This window comes from Euleptes europaea, chromosome 21 (assembly GCF_029931775.1).
Source record: "Euleptes europaea isolate rEulEur1 chromosome 21, rEulEur1.hap1, whole genome shotgun sequence".
Taxonomy (NCBI): domain Eukaryota; kingdom Metazoa; phylum Chordata; class Lepidosauria; order Squamata; family Sphaerodactylidae; genus Euleptes; species Euleptes europaea.
In genome coordinates this window covers 15,828,540-15,847,282 of record NC_079332.1, presented here as the reverse complement: position 1 = coordinate 15,847,282, position 18,743 = coordinate 15,828,540, and the positions used below count along the sequence as shown (strand labels likewise).

Sequence of the window (18,743 nt, the reverse complement as noted above, 5' to 3'; positions counted from 1 at the left end):
CTCTACCACTGGGCCACAATCCCTTCCCAATTTCCTGCATTGTGCAGGGGGTTGGACTAGATGACCCTGGGGTTCCCTTCCAACTCTATGATTCTTTTTTTAAAATTTTATTAGAAAAAAACCAATGACAATAACAACAACAACAAAAGCAGAATTACTGACAGTCTTCGTAATTTAAAATACTATATATATACATACATACACACACACACACACACACACACACACACACACATATATACACATAATAAAATAAGATCAAGTCTCCCATGCTACAGCTTATTTCTATGTCTTCATATTCATCATTATGTCCTGACTGAGAGCAACACATTCCTCTTTCCCGCCCTTATTTATGAAATTCTCTATTTTACTTATTGTATGTGACCATACCGCATCCAATCTTATTGTATCTCTGTTTTTCTGATATGCTGTTAGCTTAATTAAAACATACATTTCTTTAACTTTAACCAGCCATTCCTCTATCTTTGGAGTTGTATATATTTTGAAGTTGGAGTTTTGTCTTGTAACATCAGCTTCTCAAATTCTGATTTATCTCTAATTTTGGATATGTCACTTTCTTATAGGTTAGTCCAATATTTTTTTATTTGTAAATATTCTAAAAATGTAATATTAACTTCTTTTTTATCCATAATTTTACATAAAGGTTCTAAATTATTATTTCTAATCCAATAACTACGTTCATTCTGTTTATCTATCTTTATTCTATGTGGTAATTGGAATTCTGGGTTCTAAGCTAAGATATTCCATAAAAAGGAAGACATTGGGGAAATATCTGGAGCGAGTTTCTCTCTTAGCGCATCCCATTGCTTTAGAATGGTATTAATGCAATTATTATCTTTGTTGTAGAAATTTTTCCTATACGTTTTTTTAACCCACAGGCATCTATTTAGCGGGAATTTAACCAAGTCCTGCTCAATTATGATATATGTTTCCTTTTCATCATTTACTACCCATGATTTTAACCACTTTATCCTAGCCACCTGATAATACATTAATAAATTTGGCAATAAAAGCAAAGGAGGGATAAGTATGCCAAATTTATGATTCTGTGCATGAGACCAAGAATCTCAGTTTTGCCTTTTGGAGATAATAAAGGAAGTGGGAGATCGCTACAGTTTAATATCCTATATCATCTGTTTTCTGCTCCACCAACAGGGACCACAGTTTTTCTGCTACGGATCCCGGGTGCAACTGTCAGCAGGCAGAGGGAAAGGCGGCACCCCGGCAGCACCCCGGAGGAAAATCCCAGGAGACTGCAGAGATCACCGGGATGGAGCAAGGGATAAAAAGGGCCCCACAGGCAACCACCAGCCAAACAACAGCTTCGGTCCCGGCAAGCACCCGCAACCCTGCCGCCTCCCCCAAGGGAACATCCAAGGGATGGCCGATTTCTCGAGAGCAACCGGGGGCACGCTGTCCCCATTCCAAGAAAGCCAGAGGTTACCGGAGGAAATAAGAACGCCGCTGGGCATTCCCTTGTCCAAACTGTCCCAATCCAAACATCTGAAGAACAGGGTATCCCAGGTGTCCGATCCTAAGAAGAAACCCCACGGAACTGCCAGTTGCAAGGACCAGTAGAACCCAGAGAGGACAGGTCCCTCTGGGCCACTGAGTCTTCCGGCATGTGCCCCGTAGCCCAGGAACCCATAGAAGGAACTCCTACCGTTGTATGTTCAGCTGGTGGGGAGAGGGTAAAGAGGTGGTCATGTTTACCTGGTCCGTGCAAGGACCAGTAGAACCTGGAGAAAAGAGGTCCCTCCGGGCCACTGAGTCTTCCGGCACACGCCCTGTAGCCCAGGAACCCATGGAAGGAACTCCTGCCATTGTATGTTCAGCTGGTGGGGAGAGGAGGAATAGGTGGTCATGTTTACCTGGTCCGTGCAAAGACCAGTAGAACCCGGAGAGGAGAGGTCCCTCTGGGCCACTGAGTCTTCCGGAACGCACCCCGTAGCCCAGGAACCTGTGGAAGGAATTCCTGTCATTGTATGTTCAGCTTGCGGGCAGAGGGGCAAGAAGTGGTAATGTTTACCTGGTCCGTGCACCAATACCACGTGGCCAAAACTGAGAGGCCAAACGTCATGCCGGTCCAGGGCAAGTCATCCGAGCGGGGATCTTGGAAGAGGTGCAGGGCGTCGGGCCTGGGCAGATGGCAGGTGGTGTTGGGGATAATCCTGGAGGGGACAGCGTTCAAGTAGGCTGCTTCCAGGTTGCGGTAGCCCCCAATTTGGTCAAAAGCTGAAAGGCAAAGATGGAGGGGGGCCCAAATTAAAATCAAGAAGAGAGGACTAGATGAGGGCCAGACAGTTAAAAGGGCTCACACTACTTGTTTCTTATCGTACCTGTCTTGCCAACCTCCAGGTGGGGCCTGGACCTCTCCCAGAATGACAACCATCTCAGATAACAGTGATCCATTGCCCTGGAGGAAAATCCCTGTGGGAGGGTAGAGTCAAGTAGGGTTACCAACTGCCAGATGGGGGCTGGAGATCTCCCAGAATTGCAACTGATCTCCAGACCAAAGAGATCAATTCCCCTAGGGAAAATGGCTGCCTTGGAGGGTGGGTTCTTTGGTACTATACCCTGCTGAGATCCCTCCCCAAGCCCCGCTCTCCCCCGCAAAGTTCCTGGAATTTCCCAGCTTGGAGTTGGCAACCCTATGACTACAAAGGGTTTGGGGGCAGGAATGAAAATGGGGGGGGGGGCAGAAAAGGGAAAAAGTGGGAAATCGACTCCATAAAATGACGCACACTTTATTTATCAGAGAATCTCCTCCATGCGATTTGCACAGGTCTACTTCCTCCGAGAAAAACATTTCTAAGTCCCTTCTGTAAAGTCCCAGGACAGCTAGAATTAAAGGAGATAGGAGTCCCCGAGCAGCAAACTTGTTCTTTCAGGAAGGACATTACCGAGGATACACAGCAGTTGCCAAAACAGTATTGTGTCGTCCCCCTCCTTCGTCCCACATCAACACTCCATAATGCGCAACAGGGAGCCATGAGGCCAGGGGTCCCCAACATTGTGCCTCCAAGCGTTTTAGAAAGTGGGCAGGTGGGTCTTTTGCCCAGCAAAACTCCTGGTTGGACACTGGAGATTGGATTGGCTGCGACTCTAATCTGGAGAACTGGGTTGGTTCCCCCACTCTTACAACTGAAGCCAGGTGGGTGGCCTTGGGCTAGTCACAGCTCTCTTAGAGCTCTCTCAGCCCCACCTACCTCGCAAGGCGTCTGTTGTGGGGAAGGGAAGGGGATTGTAAGCCGGGTTGATTCTCCTTAAAAGGCAGAGAAATTTGGCATATAAAAACCAACTCTTCTTCTTATACTCCGGGACTCTTGTTGGTCTTTAAGGTGCTACTAGGCTGAAATCTCGCTAACCCCAATGAGATACGCTCAGGCATGCTGGCATTTCCAGGGCGAGCAGCCTCTTCCCCTAGACCAAACGGCCACTTTCGCAGGACAGGCCAAGCCCTGAGACAGAAGCGCAGACAAAGGCTACCTTTTGGGAGAAAGTGAATTGTGTCACGGAGATCACAGGAAGGATTTAGGGCCTTCTGCGGCCGGCGCCAACTGGCACGAACAATTTCAGGTCTTTGCAGAGCCTCGTCAGGGCAACCGAGCGGGTGAGCCGCCCGAGAAGGGCGTGGGCACCGTCTCTGCATCCGCCGTGCCCAGTCAAGTGTGGATTTTGGGAGGATTGCTCAGAAGGAGTAAGCTTTTTTGAGTTTTGGGCTGAACCAAGACACCGTGGTCACTAAAACAAAATAATCCCAGTGGCCATACACATACAATAATTAACGTGGGGACCGAGGTTCTTTCGCGCCGGTCCCCTCCAAACAAACAGAAGATTGGGGCTCTGTGGATCAGATCAATCCTGAAAGACAGCTAAAATTGGCGGCCTGGGAGAATTAATTTGCAATGAGTCTTACTAAGGCCGACTCAGACACAGTGTGGTCGAGGGTGTCTCAGCCTTTCGGCTGTACCCTTCAGAAATCTGAGTTTCCGATCCCATGTTCCACCGCTGGAAGACACACGTTGTCCCCTTGCACGTGGTCGGATCGCCAAAACGATAACTATCGAACAGGACAAATGAGATACTTCTGCTCCCTTAAATAAGATCCAAACGAACACACGACCCGATTTGCCTGCGGGGCATAACCAGCACCAAAGTGGCGCAATATGGTGGGTGGGGATGGCCCTGATTCTGGACACATGCTGCAAACATGTTAGCACAGGGCGCCGTCATGCGCTTGACACGCTACATCTGCACCAGCACTCAGAGAAGGGAGGACGACGGCTTTTGGAGCTCAGGTTAGCCACATTAAAAACAAAAAATCCTCTAGATCAGGGGCGTCCAACTCAATTGTTACGAGGGCCGGATATGACATATATGTCACTTGGTCGGGCCGGGCCATGCCTCCCCAGCCCAGATCAGGAGTAGGGGTATGTGGCTGCCTCGGCTGGCTCACGGGCCAGATAAGAGCTCTCAAGGGGCCGGATCCGGCTCTTGGGCCATATGTTTGACACCCCTGCTCTAGATCTCTCCAGAAGACTGAGGGCTCTTTCACACATGCTGAATAATGCACTTTCAATCCACTTCCAATGTACTTTAACAGTCATTTGCAAGTGGATTTTGCCATTTCACATAGCAAAATCAAGCTGCAAAGTGGATTGAAAGGGCATTATTCGGCATGTGCAAAAGCTCCCTGAGGGTGGGTATTAGAAGCCAGGGGCTGTTCCCATAAATGAGGACGGTTGCCCGGTATGGAAATGCAAAACTCCGTCCAACGCCAGTAAGGGAGGGAGAAGATTTTGCCTTGTTACAAAGGTTTTTAGCTTGCTGCTGTTAACAACCCTCTTCTTTGAAACCTTGGCTAGATGTGCCCTACGAGGCAGAATCTGTATTGCTGGCTGGAGGGGGGAACCGGGGGGGGGGGTTTAAGCCTAGTTGTACATCCCCCCCGAAGAAATTGTTTACAGATTTTAAAAATAAAAGCTCAAAAAAATGGTGTGGCTCATCTCTCGTTCTGCCGCAAAACACGTATCCGATAAAAGGCCCTGTGATACTCACCTAAGGGACTCGCACAGAGAATCGCTGCTAGAATATTTAAAAGGTAAGAAATACCCTATGGAACCAAGGATCTTATATGTTTCGATACTTATACCCCGCTTTTCTCCCCAGTGGCTTACAGCATCATTCTCACCTCCTCCGTTTTATCCACGCAACAACCCCTGTGAGGCAAGCGAGGCTGAGAGCGTGTGCGACCGGCCCATTTCGTCCTTGCAACCACCCCCTTGTGAGGTAGGCAAGGCTGAGAGTGTGTGTGAACGGCCCCAGGGTCCCCCAGCAAGCTTCCATAGCAGGGTAGGGATTCGAACCTGGCTCTCCCAGATCCTCGCCCATTGCCTAATCGCTACAACTGGCTCTCAACGACGGCAACTGGAGGGGGACATTTGCAGCCACATGCGCGGATGAGGCCAAATATTCCAGCATTTCGTTTCCAGCGGTGCCTTGAATTAAATGGACCTCTGGATCCAGGATTAAATGGATCCAGCAGGATTAAATGGATCCTGCAGGCCTCTGCATCTGTTTTCAGTGTACAAGTACTCCTTAATCGTTCAGGGCATTTATTTATCTACTGGCCCATGGGTCACCCAGCAAGCCTTTGTGGCGGAGTGGAAATTCGAACCTGGGTCTCCCATAGCCTAAACCGTCACGTTAACCTTCTCTGTATCTTTCCCCAACTCAACAATATCCTTTTTAAGCTGGGGCAACTGTATACAAGATTCCACTTACAGCAGCACCAGAGGTATCTATTATAACGTTAATTCCAGAAGGGTAGGTATAATTCAGCTGCTGCAGAAAAAAATAATTCATTCGGCACCAAGGGAGGGGGGGAATTCTAGGTTCAGCTTTCATGGACAAGATTAGAGTCCACATCTTCAAATGCATTGGATAAACTGGGTTTCCGCTAGTAACCCTAACGGGAACCCAGTTAATCCAATGCATTTGAAGATGTGGACTCCCATTGGGGTGGGGCATGCCCTACTCCCGTCTCAGTCGCCCACCGCTACTCTGAGAGGCAGCGGGAGAAAAATTATTATTTTTAAAATCCGCAACACCAGCTGCGGCATCACATCAATTCCAGCAAAAAAGAAAGAAAGAAAAGGAAGTGAGATAGGGAAGCTTTAGGAATCACCAGAAACTCTATGGGTTTTTTCCATAGAGTTTCCAGTGATTCCTAGCACTACACTTTGCGTTTTGAGAATATGGATGGGGGAAAAGTGCATCTAAAGAGTGGCAAATCCAATGCAAAACCTTCCATGAATAAATGTCTATAAGACATTTATTCATGGAAGGTTTTGCATTGGATTTGCCACTCTTTAGATGCACTTTTCCCCCATCCATATTCTCAAAACGCAACAATAAGCCGCCATGCAGAGCTTTGAGAATTCAGATGGGGGAAATGTGCCACTATAGAGTGGCAAATCCAATGCAAAACCTTCCATGAATAAATGGCCATATGTCACTTCTGGTTGTTTACTGGAAGTGACCTGACACTGCAGCTGTTTTTTATATATATATATATATATATATATATATATATATATATACACACATATATATATATATCTCTCACACCAAAGATGCTATTTGGGGGGGAGGTTAATGTCCCGTTTCTCCAGGTACAACACTGTGCATCAAGATTCTCGGGGGGAGGGGGAGCAAGCGACCTTGAAGATTCAGTGCACACAAGGAAGGGCGACCTTGAAGATTCAGTGCACACGTGGAAAGCAAAACATGAATGTAGGATGCGACAGTAAGTAGGTTAACCGTCCGGACGATCCAGCCCCAAGATACAAATCTGCAGAGCATCTGACACACACATTACTGAGAATTGTATCAGATGTTTGGGGGTGGAGAAGGGGGAGGGACGGAAATGTCCGCACCCGGTCCTTCCCGTTTCTCTTGCTTTTCTGAAACATCCAAAATTGCAACTTTCCCTGCCTGTTACCAGCTACCCTGGGCCAGGAGACAAGATCTCGAAAAGAAGACTCTCCCAGGAAATCCGCCACTCCTAAGGACCAAGGCAAGATGGTACCCCCAGAAGAAACCTCAAGCCCGTTTGCCAAGAGGAAACGACTCCGCTGAGGACATCTGGGGAATCCAGAGGGTCACCCTTCCAAAGATTGGATCTCTCTACCTAGCCTCTCTACCTAGCCTCTCTACCTAGCCTCTCTATCTAGCCAAAGCAGGACTACAGCTGAACAAAAGTAATGACTACAGAAGAATTACACAACTTTAAGGTTGACAATGAGGAAATTGAAATTGTTGAAGACTTTCTATTCCTTGGCTCCACCATCAACCCAAAGGGAGACTGCAGCCAAGAAATCAGAAGGAGATTGAGACTGGGAAGGGAAGCCATGAAGGAGCTAGGAAAGATTTTGAAGTGTAAGGATGTGTCACTGGCCACCAAGACTAGATTAATTCATGCCATCGTATTCCCTATTACTATGTATGGGTGTGAAAGCTGGACAGGGAAGAAAGCTGATAGGAAGAAAATAGATTCCTTTGAAATGTGGTGTTGGAGGAGAGGGTTACGGAGACCCTGGACTGCCAAAAAAAAAACAAATCAGTGAGTTATAGATCAAATCAAGCCTGAACTGACCCTAGAAGCTAAAATGACTAAACTGAGGCTATCGTATTTTGGTCACGTCATGAGACGACAAGAGTCACTGGAAAAGACAGTCATGCTAGGAAAAGTTGAGGGCAGCAAGAAAAGAGGAAGACCCAACAAGAGATGGATGGACTCAATCAATGAAGCCACGGCCTTCAATTTGCAGGATCTGAGCAGGGCTGTCAAAGATAGGACATTTTGGAGGACTTTCATTCATAGGGTCGCCATGAGTCGGAAGCGACTTGACGGCACTTAACACACACACACACACCTAGGAAAACTTCTCCACTGAGGCGCTAAGATTCTGGGCCAGATTCACGGTCCAGACGATGGGGGTGAATACATGCTCCGACTTATCGACATAAATCCCTACTCAAGGAACAAAGTTCTGAATCTTGCCAGAACCAGGGCTAGGGTTGCCAGCTCCAGGTTAGGGAATACCTGGAGATGTTGAGGGTGGAGCCGGAGAAGGGCGGGGTTTGGAGAGGGGAGGGACTTCAACGCCGTAGAGTCCAATTGCCATAGCGGCCATTTTCTCCAGGGGAACTGACCCCTATCGCCTGGAGATCAGTTGCAATAGCAGGAGATCTCCAGCCACCACCTGGAGGTTGGCAACCCTAATCAGGGCCCCACTCAAAATGGCAGGATGGGTGGGGTGGGCAATCAGACACATGCAAAGACTCCTCAATGGTAGCCTGGCTATTGTTGGCACAACATCCAGGCGGCCAGTTCTCGTCGGACGGTCGCTTGGATAAGAACATGAGAACATAAGAAAGGCCCTGCTGGACCAGACCGAGGCCCATCAAGTCCAGCAGTCTGTTCACACAGCGGCCAACCAGGTGCCTCTAGGAAGCCCACAAGCAAGACAACTGCAGCAAGACAACGACCCAATGAATGAAAGTCCTCCAAAATGTCCTATCTTTGACAGCCTTGCTCAGATCTTGCAAATTCTTAGGGCTGCCAGCTCCAGGTTGGGAAATACCTGGAGATTTTGTGGGCGGAGCCTGAGGAGGGCAGGGTTTGGGAAGGGGAGGGACTTCAATGCCATAGAGTCCAATTGCCAAAGTGGCCATTTTCTCCAGGTGAACTGACCCCCATCGCCTGGAGATCGGTTGAAAATAGCGGGCGATCGCCAGCCACCACCTGGAGGTTGGCAACCCGAAGCATTATCCTGCCTATGTTCCACAGCACCCAATGAAATAGGCATGCTCCTCTGATACTAGAGAGAATAGGTATGCCTCATGACTAGTATCCATTTTGACTAGTAGCCATGGATAGCCCTGTCCTCCATGAACATGTCCACTTCCCTTCTTAAAGCCTTCCAAGTTGGCTTCGCTGCCGATCTGCCAACCAGGCCCCGATCCCTTCCCTGAAAGCCAACCTGCGCCTAGCGAACTTCATGGATGGGATACCTCCCTCCACAGCGAACTGCGCACGTGACCCAAATGAGGGAAAGCTCTTGCATTGTTTCCTGGGGGTTCGGGGAGTAGCAGAAAGCATCCCTGGCACCTTACCCATCACCGCCAAGACAACAGCTCCCACAATCATGATGCACGTCTGCAAGGCATCTGTATAGATGACAGCGGCCAAACCACCTGCAAAACACACGAAACACAGGGACGCCAAATCAGAATGGGCGTTACCACCACAAGACTGACCACCTCCTCCCTTAAACTCCCCGAAAATGCCCATATTTTCCAAGGACATTCCAGAAGCATCCCCTGCAAGGGTACGGGCAGGTGGGTACGAGATCCAGGGCCTCCTCCTATGCTGCAGATTCCCTGGCCAGGAGATTTTGAACCGGGAGGTTTTCCTTCTTGGTTCGATGCCTCCCTTCATAAAATCAAACCAAACGTTGGGGGTTACCGCACTCAGCCTTTTAGGGCATTTTTTAAAGTTGGGCGACGTTATATCATAAATCGTTTCCGATGTGTTCCCTACCGCACTCTTCTACTCCAGCACGGTATTCAAGGATTTCCCAAATGTTGCATGGAGGGTGGGGGGGCGGGCCGGCTTCTCGCCGGACTCGCGGGTCATTAGTGACGTCGCTTAAACGGAGCAAACGAATACACCGCTTGTAAAGGGTTTTTGGATACCACGGCCAATAAGCGGTTGGAAGACGTCTTCACAGCTGAAGGGGCCAAAGTAAGTGCGAACACCATTTTTTACAACAATTTCACACTCTTAATAAATCGGTGGGAAAACACTGAAAGTGCGAACAGATTTTTTTACAACATTTCCAAATTCTTGAAACATCGCTAGGAATACCTAGTGCGGTAACGGTCGTTGACATGTGATGGGGGAGTGTTGACAGGTCCCTCTTCACCACCGGCGGGAGGTATTCGGGGCGGAGCTTGAGGAGGGGGGGGGTTTGGGGAAGGCAGGAACGTCAATGGCCTAGAGTCCAATGGCCAAAGCTGCCATTTTCTCCAGGGGAACTGATCTCTATTAGCTGGAGATCAGTTGTAATAGCAGGCGATCTCCAGCCACCACCTAGAGGTTAAAGAAAATGGCGGCACGAGGGCTCAAAAATACAACACCACACTGGAGAATCACAAATTAATAGTGTAATGAATATCAGGCATTAAATCATGCCATATCATACAATTCAAACACCATCCAATAATAATAGTCTTCAACACCTCAAATAAACCTGAACAAAGAAATCCTAAATGGGGCGGGATCCTCCCGTCCCCAAATATAATATAAAGGTCCCAAAATAATACGTCGTGGACAGAGGTCCAGAGTACAAATAAGGAGGACGTGTGGCTAGTCATCGGTGCACGTTTCAAAAGGCTTTCTTCAGCTCCAACAAAGTTCAAGACAACGTTTCAAAGGCTGTCTTCAGTTCAAGACAACTGAAAAACTTTATAATCCATTTGGGAAATGAGCACGTTGTCCGTGGACCATCAGCTGTGAAATTAACAAACAGTCATGCTGTGTCACTAAACAACATTAAACAAAATTAACAGTAGACATTGCTATCTCTTGAGTTATGCTTACCTAGAGAAAATATGCGTCTATCTGAATTCAACTGCGCATGTGATTTCTGATGTTTAGAGCGGTGAAATGGGGGGGGGAAGGGAAAGCTTTTTATAAGGGAGGCCAATATGGGACCCCTGATCCAGGGACTCACCTGCAATTGTGTAAACCGCCGTGACGGCCAGCATCAAGATAGTGGAGAGATAGAGGTTCCATCCCAGGCAGACTTGAACAAAAAGAGCTCCCGAATACAGGTCCGTCTGCAAGAAAAAACACAGCCAGGATACCTGATGGGGTATGGGACAGAGGCCGAGGAAGTCCATCTAAATTTAAAATTTATTTACGCTATTTATAAGCCCACCTTTCTCACCTGAGACTGAAAGCGGTAAAGTTTTTGGTAAAGTTAGTCAGTTGGGTTGCCAGTAGGTAGGGTTGCCCGGTCCCTCTTGGCAAACAGCAGGAGGTTTTAGGGGCGGGGTTTGGGGAGGGGAGGGACTTCAATGCCATAGAGTCCAATTGCCAAAGCAGCCCTTTTCTCCAGGTGAATTTATCTCTACTGGCTGGAGATCAGTTGTAACAGCAGATCTCCAGCCGTCACCTGGACGTTGGCAACTAGGGTTGCCAGCTCCGGGTTGGGAATTACCTGGAGATTTTGGAGGTGGAGCCTGATGAGGGCGGGGTTTGGAAAGAGGAGGGACATCAATGCCATAGAGTCCAATGGCCAAAGCGGCCCTTTTCTCCAGGTGAACTGATCTCGATCGGCTGGAGATCGGTTGTAATAGCAGATCTCCAGCTAGTACCTGGAGTTTGGCAACCAATATATAAAGAGGGGAGTGGTACCAGACCATAAAAAAAAAAAACACCAAAACCACTATACAAATATGAGTCTAATTGACATATATTCATTAATGGCTAACTCCATTACATATATAAGCTTTTATGCAGATAATGCAACAAAACACATAAGCTTTTGACAAGGTGCCACGATTTTTCCTTGTTTCGCTTTTTGCTTCCTCCGAAGTCCGTCGCTCTAAATTTCACAGGAGAATCTGAGCGGCTTTTGAAGTCTTACTGATTCTTAGTCCTGTTCTCCATGTAAAAGAAAGTTTACTTATCCTATATTAACCAATTAGACAAAGAAAATAATATTATTATATTTACCCAAGCAAGTATTCAGTTAAATCTGAGAGACCAGGCTTTCTCTCTCTCTCTCTTACAAAGGTCACAATTAGTAACATTCACAATAAATCTTCTATCCCACTAATTTCCTGCAGCTGCTATGCTCTACTATTCTTTACATACATTTTTTCTTTTCAAGCATTTAACAAAAAAAAATTCTACCAATCATAAAAATGAGGATAGGTCTAATACAGAGTTTAATCCTACAGGTTGGATAGTATTTAATCTCTCTGTCTGTCTATCTATCTATATGATTCTTGTTGGTGCAGCTATTTCGTGACATTCACATTACTATATTTATATTTTTCTTTTTTTTAAGTAGACATAACTACACATTTCATATCTTCTGGTGCACGTCCGGCTTCCCAAAAATGTTCTGTAAGAGGTGACTCAGCAATATGGTTTTTCACTCTAGAGCACTGGTTCCCAACCAGGGGTCCGTGGACCCCCAGGGGTCTGCGAGAACTAAATTAAGGTCCGCGAAACAAAGTTATAAACCCATAATAAATTAATATTTTCAATTAAAAGTTCTCTGTTATAAAAATGTATATTCAAATATTATTCTAAGTTTAATGTTTAACTAACAGTTATGATTAAAGTTTATTTTCAAATTCTCAGAATTTTTATTTTGAACCTTGGGGTCCTTGCACCGAACAAAAAAGTCCTAGTGGTCCCTGGTCAAAAAAAGGTTGGGAACCACTGATTTATATGATTCTTGTTGGTGCAGCTATTTCGTGACATTCACATTACTATATTTACATTTTTCTTTTTTTTAAGTAGACGTAACTACAAATTTCATATCTTCTGGTGCACGTCCGGCTTCCCAAAAATGTTCTGTAAGAGGTGCCTCAGCAATATGGTTTTTCACCCTAGAGGCATGCTCAAAAAAGGCGTTTTTGCGACTCGACGGCGCTTTACACGTACACGTTGTACTCCCTACATATAGATTTGAAGCACAAGTGAAACAAGGAAAAAACTGCGAAACCTTGTCAAAAGCTTACGCATTTTGTTACATTATCTGTATAAAAGTGTATATATGTAATGGTAAAGGTAAAGGTCCCCTGTGCAAGCACCGGGTCATTCCTGACCCATGGGGTGACGTCACATCCCGATGCTTCCTAGGCAGACTTTGTTTGCAGTGCCTTCCCCAATATGAAATGGACTTTACCATTAATGAATATATGTCAAATAGACTCATATTTGTATAGTGGCATTGACTGCTATTTGTTTAACCTGCAGGTGGTGGCTGGCGATCTCCCGCTATTACAACCGATCTCCCAGTGACAGAGATTATCCATTGCAATAGTGGGAGATCTCCAGCTAGTACTGGGAGGTTGGTAACCCTAAACCACAGTGAGGGAAAGCAGCTTCCCCGGTTGAATGTCTGGCTGTAAGATTGGCGCTGGGCTCACTTTTGGCGTACGGACTGAGTTCCCCTCCTGCTTTTCTGCGGGCAAAAATCCGGTGACTTAAACAGCCAGAATTTATATTCTGCCTGTCCGAGAAGTGCTCCAGGCGGTTCATGACTGATGCAATAAAACACGTCCAGGGCAACAAATCACGTTATAGAAACAAGTCATTAAATCAGCCAAACCCAGCGGAACAGAGAGGGATTAACAAAAAAAAAGATCTGCAAAAAAAAAACGAGCCAAACCAGGGCGGAAAAACACATAAAACAAACAGAAAAGCACATAAAACAAACGGAGCAGTCTAAATTAATATGAACGAAACAGGTCTCAGGCTAAGAGCAGCCCGTAAAACACTGGTTCCCAACCAGGGGTCCGTGGACCCCCAGGGGTCCGCGAGAACTAAATTAAGGTCCGCGAAACAAAGTTATCAACCCACAATAAATTAATATTTTCAATTAAAAGTTCTCTATTATAAAAAAATATTCAAATATTATTCTAAGTTTAATAACCCTTATGATTAAAGTTTATTTTCAAATTCTCTGAATTTTTATTTTGAGCCTTGGGGTCCCTGCACCGAGCAAAAAAGTCCTAGTCAAAAAAAGGTTGGGAACCACTGGCCATAAAACAACTAAAAAGAAACAAGCATGGGTAACCAGAAACCTTTCAGCCTGGCACTTACAAAAGAAGAAGAGTGGGTTTTTATACCCCATTTCTCTCTACTTTTTAAAGAGTCTCAAAGCAGCTTACAATCGCCTTCCCTTCCTCTCCCCACAACAGACCCCTTGTGAGGCAGGTGGGGCTGGCAGAGTTCGGAGAGAACTGCGACTAGCCCCCAAACCACCCAGCAGGCTTCATGTGGAGGAGTGGGGAACCGAACCCGGTACTCCAGATCAGAGTCCTAACCACTACACCACGCTGGCTTTCTAAGGCAGGCGATCCAGAAACCACCAGGGTGACACAACCCTTAAACTGTAAGAAGTCAGGGTTTAGGGCAGTGATGGCGAACCTTTTAGAGACCGAGTGCCCAAACTGCAACCCCAAAACCCGCTTATTTATCGCCGAGTGCCAACACGGCAGTTTAACCTGAATACTGAGGTTTTAGTTTAGAAAAAGCAACTCAGACATTCCCATCTTTTGCCTTAAAAGAAAAACACAATAGCAGAGCTTTCAATGATACAAACACCTTTTTATGGAAAGGTAAAAGTTTGCATTTGGCATGCTTTTGAACAATTAATGTATAATAAGGAGGTAGCACATACCCATCAGGGCTAGTAACCCGCGATGGACTTTTCCTCCAGAAATTTGTCCAGTCCCCTCTTAAAGGCATCTAGGCTAGATGCCATCACCACACCCTGTGGCCAGGAGTTCCACAGGTTAATTACATGCTGGGTAAGTGGCCGTTCCTCTTTTAGTAGGGGATTTCACCGAAAGGGGGGAGGCGCCGTAAAGTCCGTGCTGCGGCCCGAGCGCTTGCTCCCCTCCAGCTGTGCCACGCTGTGAGCGATGCTCCCCTCCAACCTAGCTCCTCTCCAACCCCACCACGGGAATCACTTTCGCCACAGACTCCACAGGCTGCCGTCCGCGCCGCACTTTCACGCCGCATGTGAGCCTTAATGCGTAATATTTACCGACCCAAGGACAGGAACCCAGTTGCTTCTAGCGGATGACTTATTCACATTTTGATCCTGTTGGGAAATGTTGGTTTCAGTAGCTATGGGCCGTGTGTACTGATGAAGAATTCAAAACAGGAAAGATCAGCCGGCTTTCCCGTCTCTGCAGTTCTGCTGTTTGCAATTCTGCTGCGTTTATATTTGTTAAGAATCGTCACTTACTGTGAATGCAATTTTTGACGTGTGATTTGTAAATAGTTGTTAAGTATTTTCACGCATTAGATCAGGGGTGGGGAACCTTTCTTCTGCCAAGGGCCATGTGGATATTTATAACACCGTTCGCGGGCCACACAAAATTGTCAATTTAAAGAATTAGCCTGCTATATTTGGTCAAGCATTTAGCCAAGAGGCACGACCGGCTAAAAGTGTCTGCCACATAGAGTGACTCGCTTTTGAGCTCTGCCGTCCCCAGCTGGGCTCAAGAGATTCAGGCAGGGCAGCATCCTTCTGAGCAAGAGATCTGCCAGGACCCATGAAGGGCCAGACCAAATGATTTCACGGGCCTTATACGGCCCCCGGGCCTGAGGTTCCCCACCCCTGCATTAGATACTGATGTCTTGAGGAACTGGCGGTCATATTGTGACGCACATTGAATTATTCTCGCATTTCACTTTTCATAAATTTCACGCACAACGTTTGTAAAATCCTTTCTCTTGGAATCCTTGTCGTTGACCTCTGGTACTCTGTGCCTCTGCTTTTCTGACATCCCATTTTTAACTTCACAACAAGCCTGTGAGGTTGGTTGGAGCGGATGATGGCTCCTTTCTCAAAATTACTCAGTAGGATTGCCAGGTCCCTCTTTGCCACTGGCGGGAAGTTTGGGGGTGAGGGGCCTGAGGAGGGCAGGGCTTGGGGAGAGGAGGGACTTCAATGCCATAGAGTCCAATGGCCAAAGTCCATGCCAGATTCACGGTCCAGATGATGGGGGTGAATACATGCTCTGACATCGACATAAATCCCTACTCAAGGAACAAAGTTCTGAATCTTGCCAGAACCAGGGCTAGGGTTGCCAGCTCCAGGTTGGGGAATACCTGGAGATGTTGAGGGTGGAGCCTGAGGAGGGTGGGGTTTGGGAGTAGGCTTACCAGATCCCTCCTGGCCTTTGCCAGGAGGTTTTTAGGGTGGAGGTGAGGTGGGATTGTGCGCGCACAGCCACGCCAACCCGATTACTCCCAGTTTGAGCGGAAAAGGCCTCTTGCGATGCAGCACTGCACGCATTGCCCGCCGACCCTCAGCTGGTCGGTGGGCAGCCAGGTGGATTTGCGGGGGTTTGCCCGCCACCACCTGGCACTTGGCAACCCTAGTGGGGAGGGACTTCAATGCCAGAGAGTCCAAATGCCAGTGGCCCTTTTCTCCAGGTGAATTGATCTCTATCGGCTGGAGATCAGTTGCAACAGCAGGAGATCTCCAGCTAGGACCTGGAGGTCAGTAATCAAAAAACGGCTTGCAAGTGCTAAGTAGGGAGTGTGGAAATCAAGAAAGTAGCACAAGACAATTCTTTCTATAATAAGAAGACCAAACTATAGCAATTAGTGCTATTAAGAATATGTATTGGAAACATACAAAGAACAAAATTCTGGAGCAAAAAAGTATCACATAGGTAATTAAGACCCCAACTTTCAATAAGGGCTTTACAATACAAATATGAGCCCAAATTCTCAATCCTTATTCAGTCTACATAAATAATTTCATAAAGCGCATGAGTGAACCACGGGAACAATACTCAGTCCTTATAGAGTCCGCATGAATAATTTCATAAAGTGCATCAGTAGGTTGCAAAAGCAAGATGAAGGGCAATGGAAATCCGGTATAATTCCATTTCGTGCAGTCTTTTTCAAGCCTTCAATCTTTTTCAATCTTACTTTGCCGTCCAGATACAAGGAAAGGGTACACTCCTATGTGCATTGACTGAATAGTGCACAAAAAGATTGAAGGCTTGAAAAAGACTGCACGAAATGGAATTATACCGGATTTCCATTGCCCTTCATCTTGCTTTTGCGACCTACTGATGCACTTTATGAAATTATTCATGCGGACTCTATAAGGACTGAGTATTGTTCCCGTGGTTCACTCATGCACTTTATGAAATTATTTATGTAGACTGAATAAGGATTGAGAATTTGGGCTCATATTTGTATTGTAAAGCCCTTATTGAAAGTTGGGGTCTTAATTACCTATGTGATACTTTTTTGCTCCAGAATTTTGTTCTTTGTATGTTTCCAATACATATTCTTAATAGCACTAATTGCTATAGTTTGGTCTTCTTATTATAGAAAGAATTGTCTTGTGCTACTTTCTTGATTTCCACAGGACCTGGAGGTCGGCAACCCTATTACTCAGTGAGTTTCCTTTCCTTTTATCCCTTCGAAGCTCCTTGATCCATTGATCTTGAGCAGCACATATCTAGTGTTGGAGGGATATAAGGACTGAAACAAATCTTGCCACTGACAATGTAGCCTTGGGGTCCCTATCACTTAGTAAAAAACAGTGAGTTTCATGACTGGGTGAATCTGGGCCCTGCCTAGCCTGACCCTCTCCTTGCCAAGAAGAGCTGCCGCTTTGCAGGCCTGGCTTCCCCGCCAAGGAATACCACGAGGCCCTTCGCGTCTGCCTCCTCCTAAGATCTTGCTGCCAAGGAGGGCCGGTTGCCTCCCTTGTTTTCTGCAGGCTCAGCAAAACGCTTTCGCTGGCCTCCGGCTCCCTCCGGGCGAGATGGCGGAGGCGGCGACGCGGAAGGTGGCAGGTGGGGCGAAGCCGATGTTTTCACCCTCCGACTTGAACGGATTTGTTCCTCTGGCACCTGCCCCGCCTCTGGCAGCAGTGCCAAGGGATGTTTCCATGCTTGGCTCCAAACGTTGTCCAACTGTCTTCAAGGCGACCATAAGGCGGAAGGCACTTGTAGCCAGGGAGCTCCCAACCTGTCCTTATCAGGACATGCTTGGCTTGCACCTTGTTTCTGCTTTCACCCCTGGGTAACTTGCCAGAAAACACAGACGTTCATGAGGACTAGAACCCCAAATCCACTTAGCTTCCCAGCAAAGGGCCAGTCCAAATATACACTTACCACCGCCTCCCCCCCTTTTTGACGTCAAGTCGCAGCCGACTTACGGAGACCCTGCGGGGTTGTCAAGGCAAGAGATGTTCAGAGGTGGTTGGCCACTGCGGGGCCTCTGTGTTAGGGTTGCCGACTTCCAGGTATTGAAGGAGAAAACAGACACCTCTGTACATATATCAAAAAGATGAGAAAATCAGTACAGGAAAATAGCTGTTAACATTGCCAAATATATTGTAGCTATGCTGTGAATTGCATAGCTACAATATATTTGGCAATGTTAACAGCTATTTTCCTGTAACTTCCAGGTATTAGCTGGAGATCTCCTGCTATTACAACTGATCTCCAGCCGATTGAGATCGGTTCTCTGGAGAAAAAGGCCGCTTTGGCCATTGGACTCTATGGCATTGAAGTCCCTCCCCTCCCCAAACCCCACCCTCCTCAGGCTCTGTCCCCAAAAACCTCCCGCCAGTGGTGAAGAGGGACCTGGCAACCCTACTCTAGCAGAGGGACCTAGCAATCCTGGACTCCTTGGAGGTCTCCTGTCCAAGGAGCCTGAGGAGGGTGGGGTTTGGGGAGGGGAGGGGCTTCATGCCATAGAGTCCAATGGCCAAAGCGGCCATTTTCTCCAGGTGAATTGATCTCTGTCGGCTGGAGATCAGCTGTAATAGCAAGAGATCTCCAGCTAGTACCTGGAGGTTGGTTACCCTATGTATAAGCTTTGGAGAGTGAAGGTATCTGAGGGAGCTTTGGACTCTCGA

At 46.9% G+C, this 18,743-nt stretch overlaps 2 protein-coding genes across 2 annotated transcripts in view; one reads left to right on the top strand and one right to left on the bottom strand.

The window, feature by feature from the left end:
* The window catches only part of FAM83G (family with sequence similarity 83 member G), a 57,613-nt gene extending 56,014 nt beyond the window's left edge, over positions 1 to 1,599 (top strand). Inside the window, exon 6 of the mRNA XM_056866318.1 lies at positions 1,177 to 1,599. Within this exon, the coding sequence (XP_056722296.1) occupies positions 1,177 to 1,599 (423 nt within the window). The remainder of the gene's footprint in view (positions 1 to 1,176) is intronic.
* SLC5A10 (solute carrier family 5 member 10) overlaps positions 1 to 18,743 on the bottom strand; it is a 128,179-nt gene that overhangs the window by 87,478 nt on the left and 21,958 nt on the right. The window contains exons 6-8 of the mRNA XM_056866319.1: positions 10,827 to 10,932; positions 9,205 to 9,285; positions 2,051 to 2,256 (exon numbers count right to left, since the gene is read on the bottom strand). Of these exons, the coding sequence (XP_056722297.1) occupies positions 2,051 to 2,256; positions 9,205 to 9,285; positions 10,827 to 10,932 (393 nt within the window). The remainder of the gene's footprint in view (positions 1 to 2,050; positions 2,257 to 9,204; positions 9,286 to 10,826; positions 10,933 to 18,743) is intronic.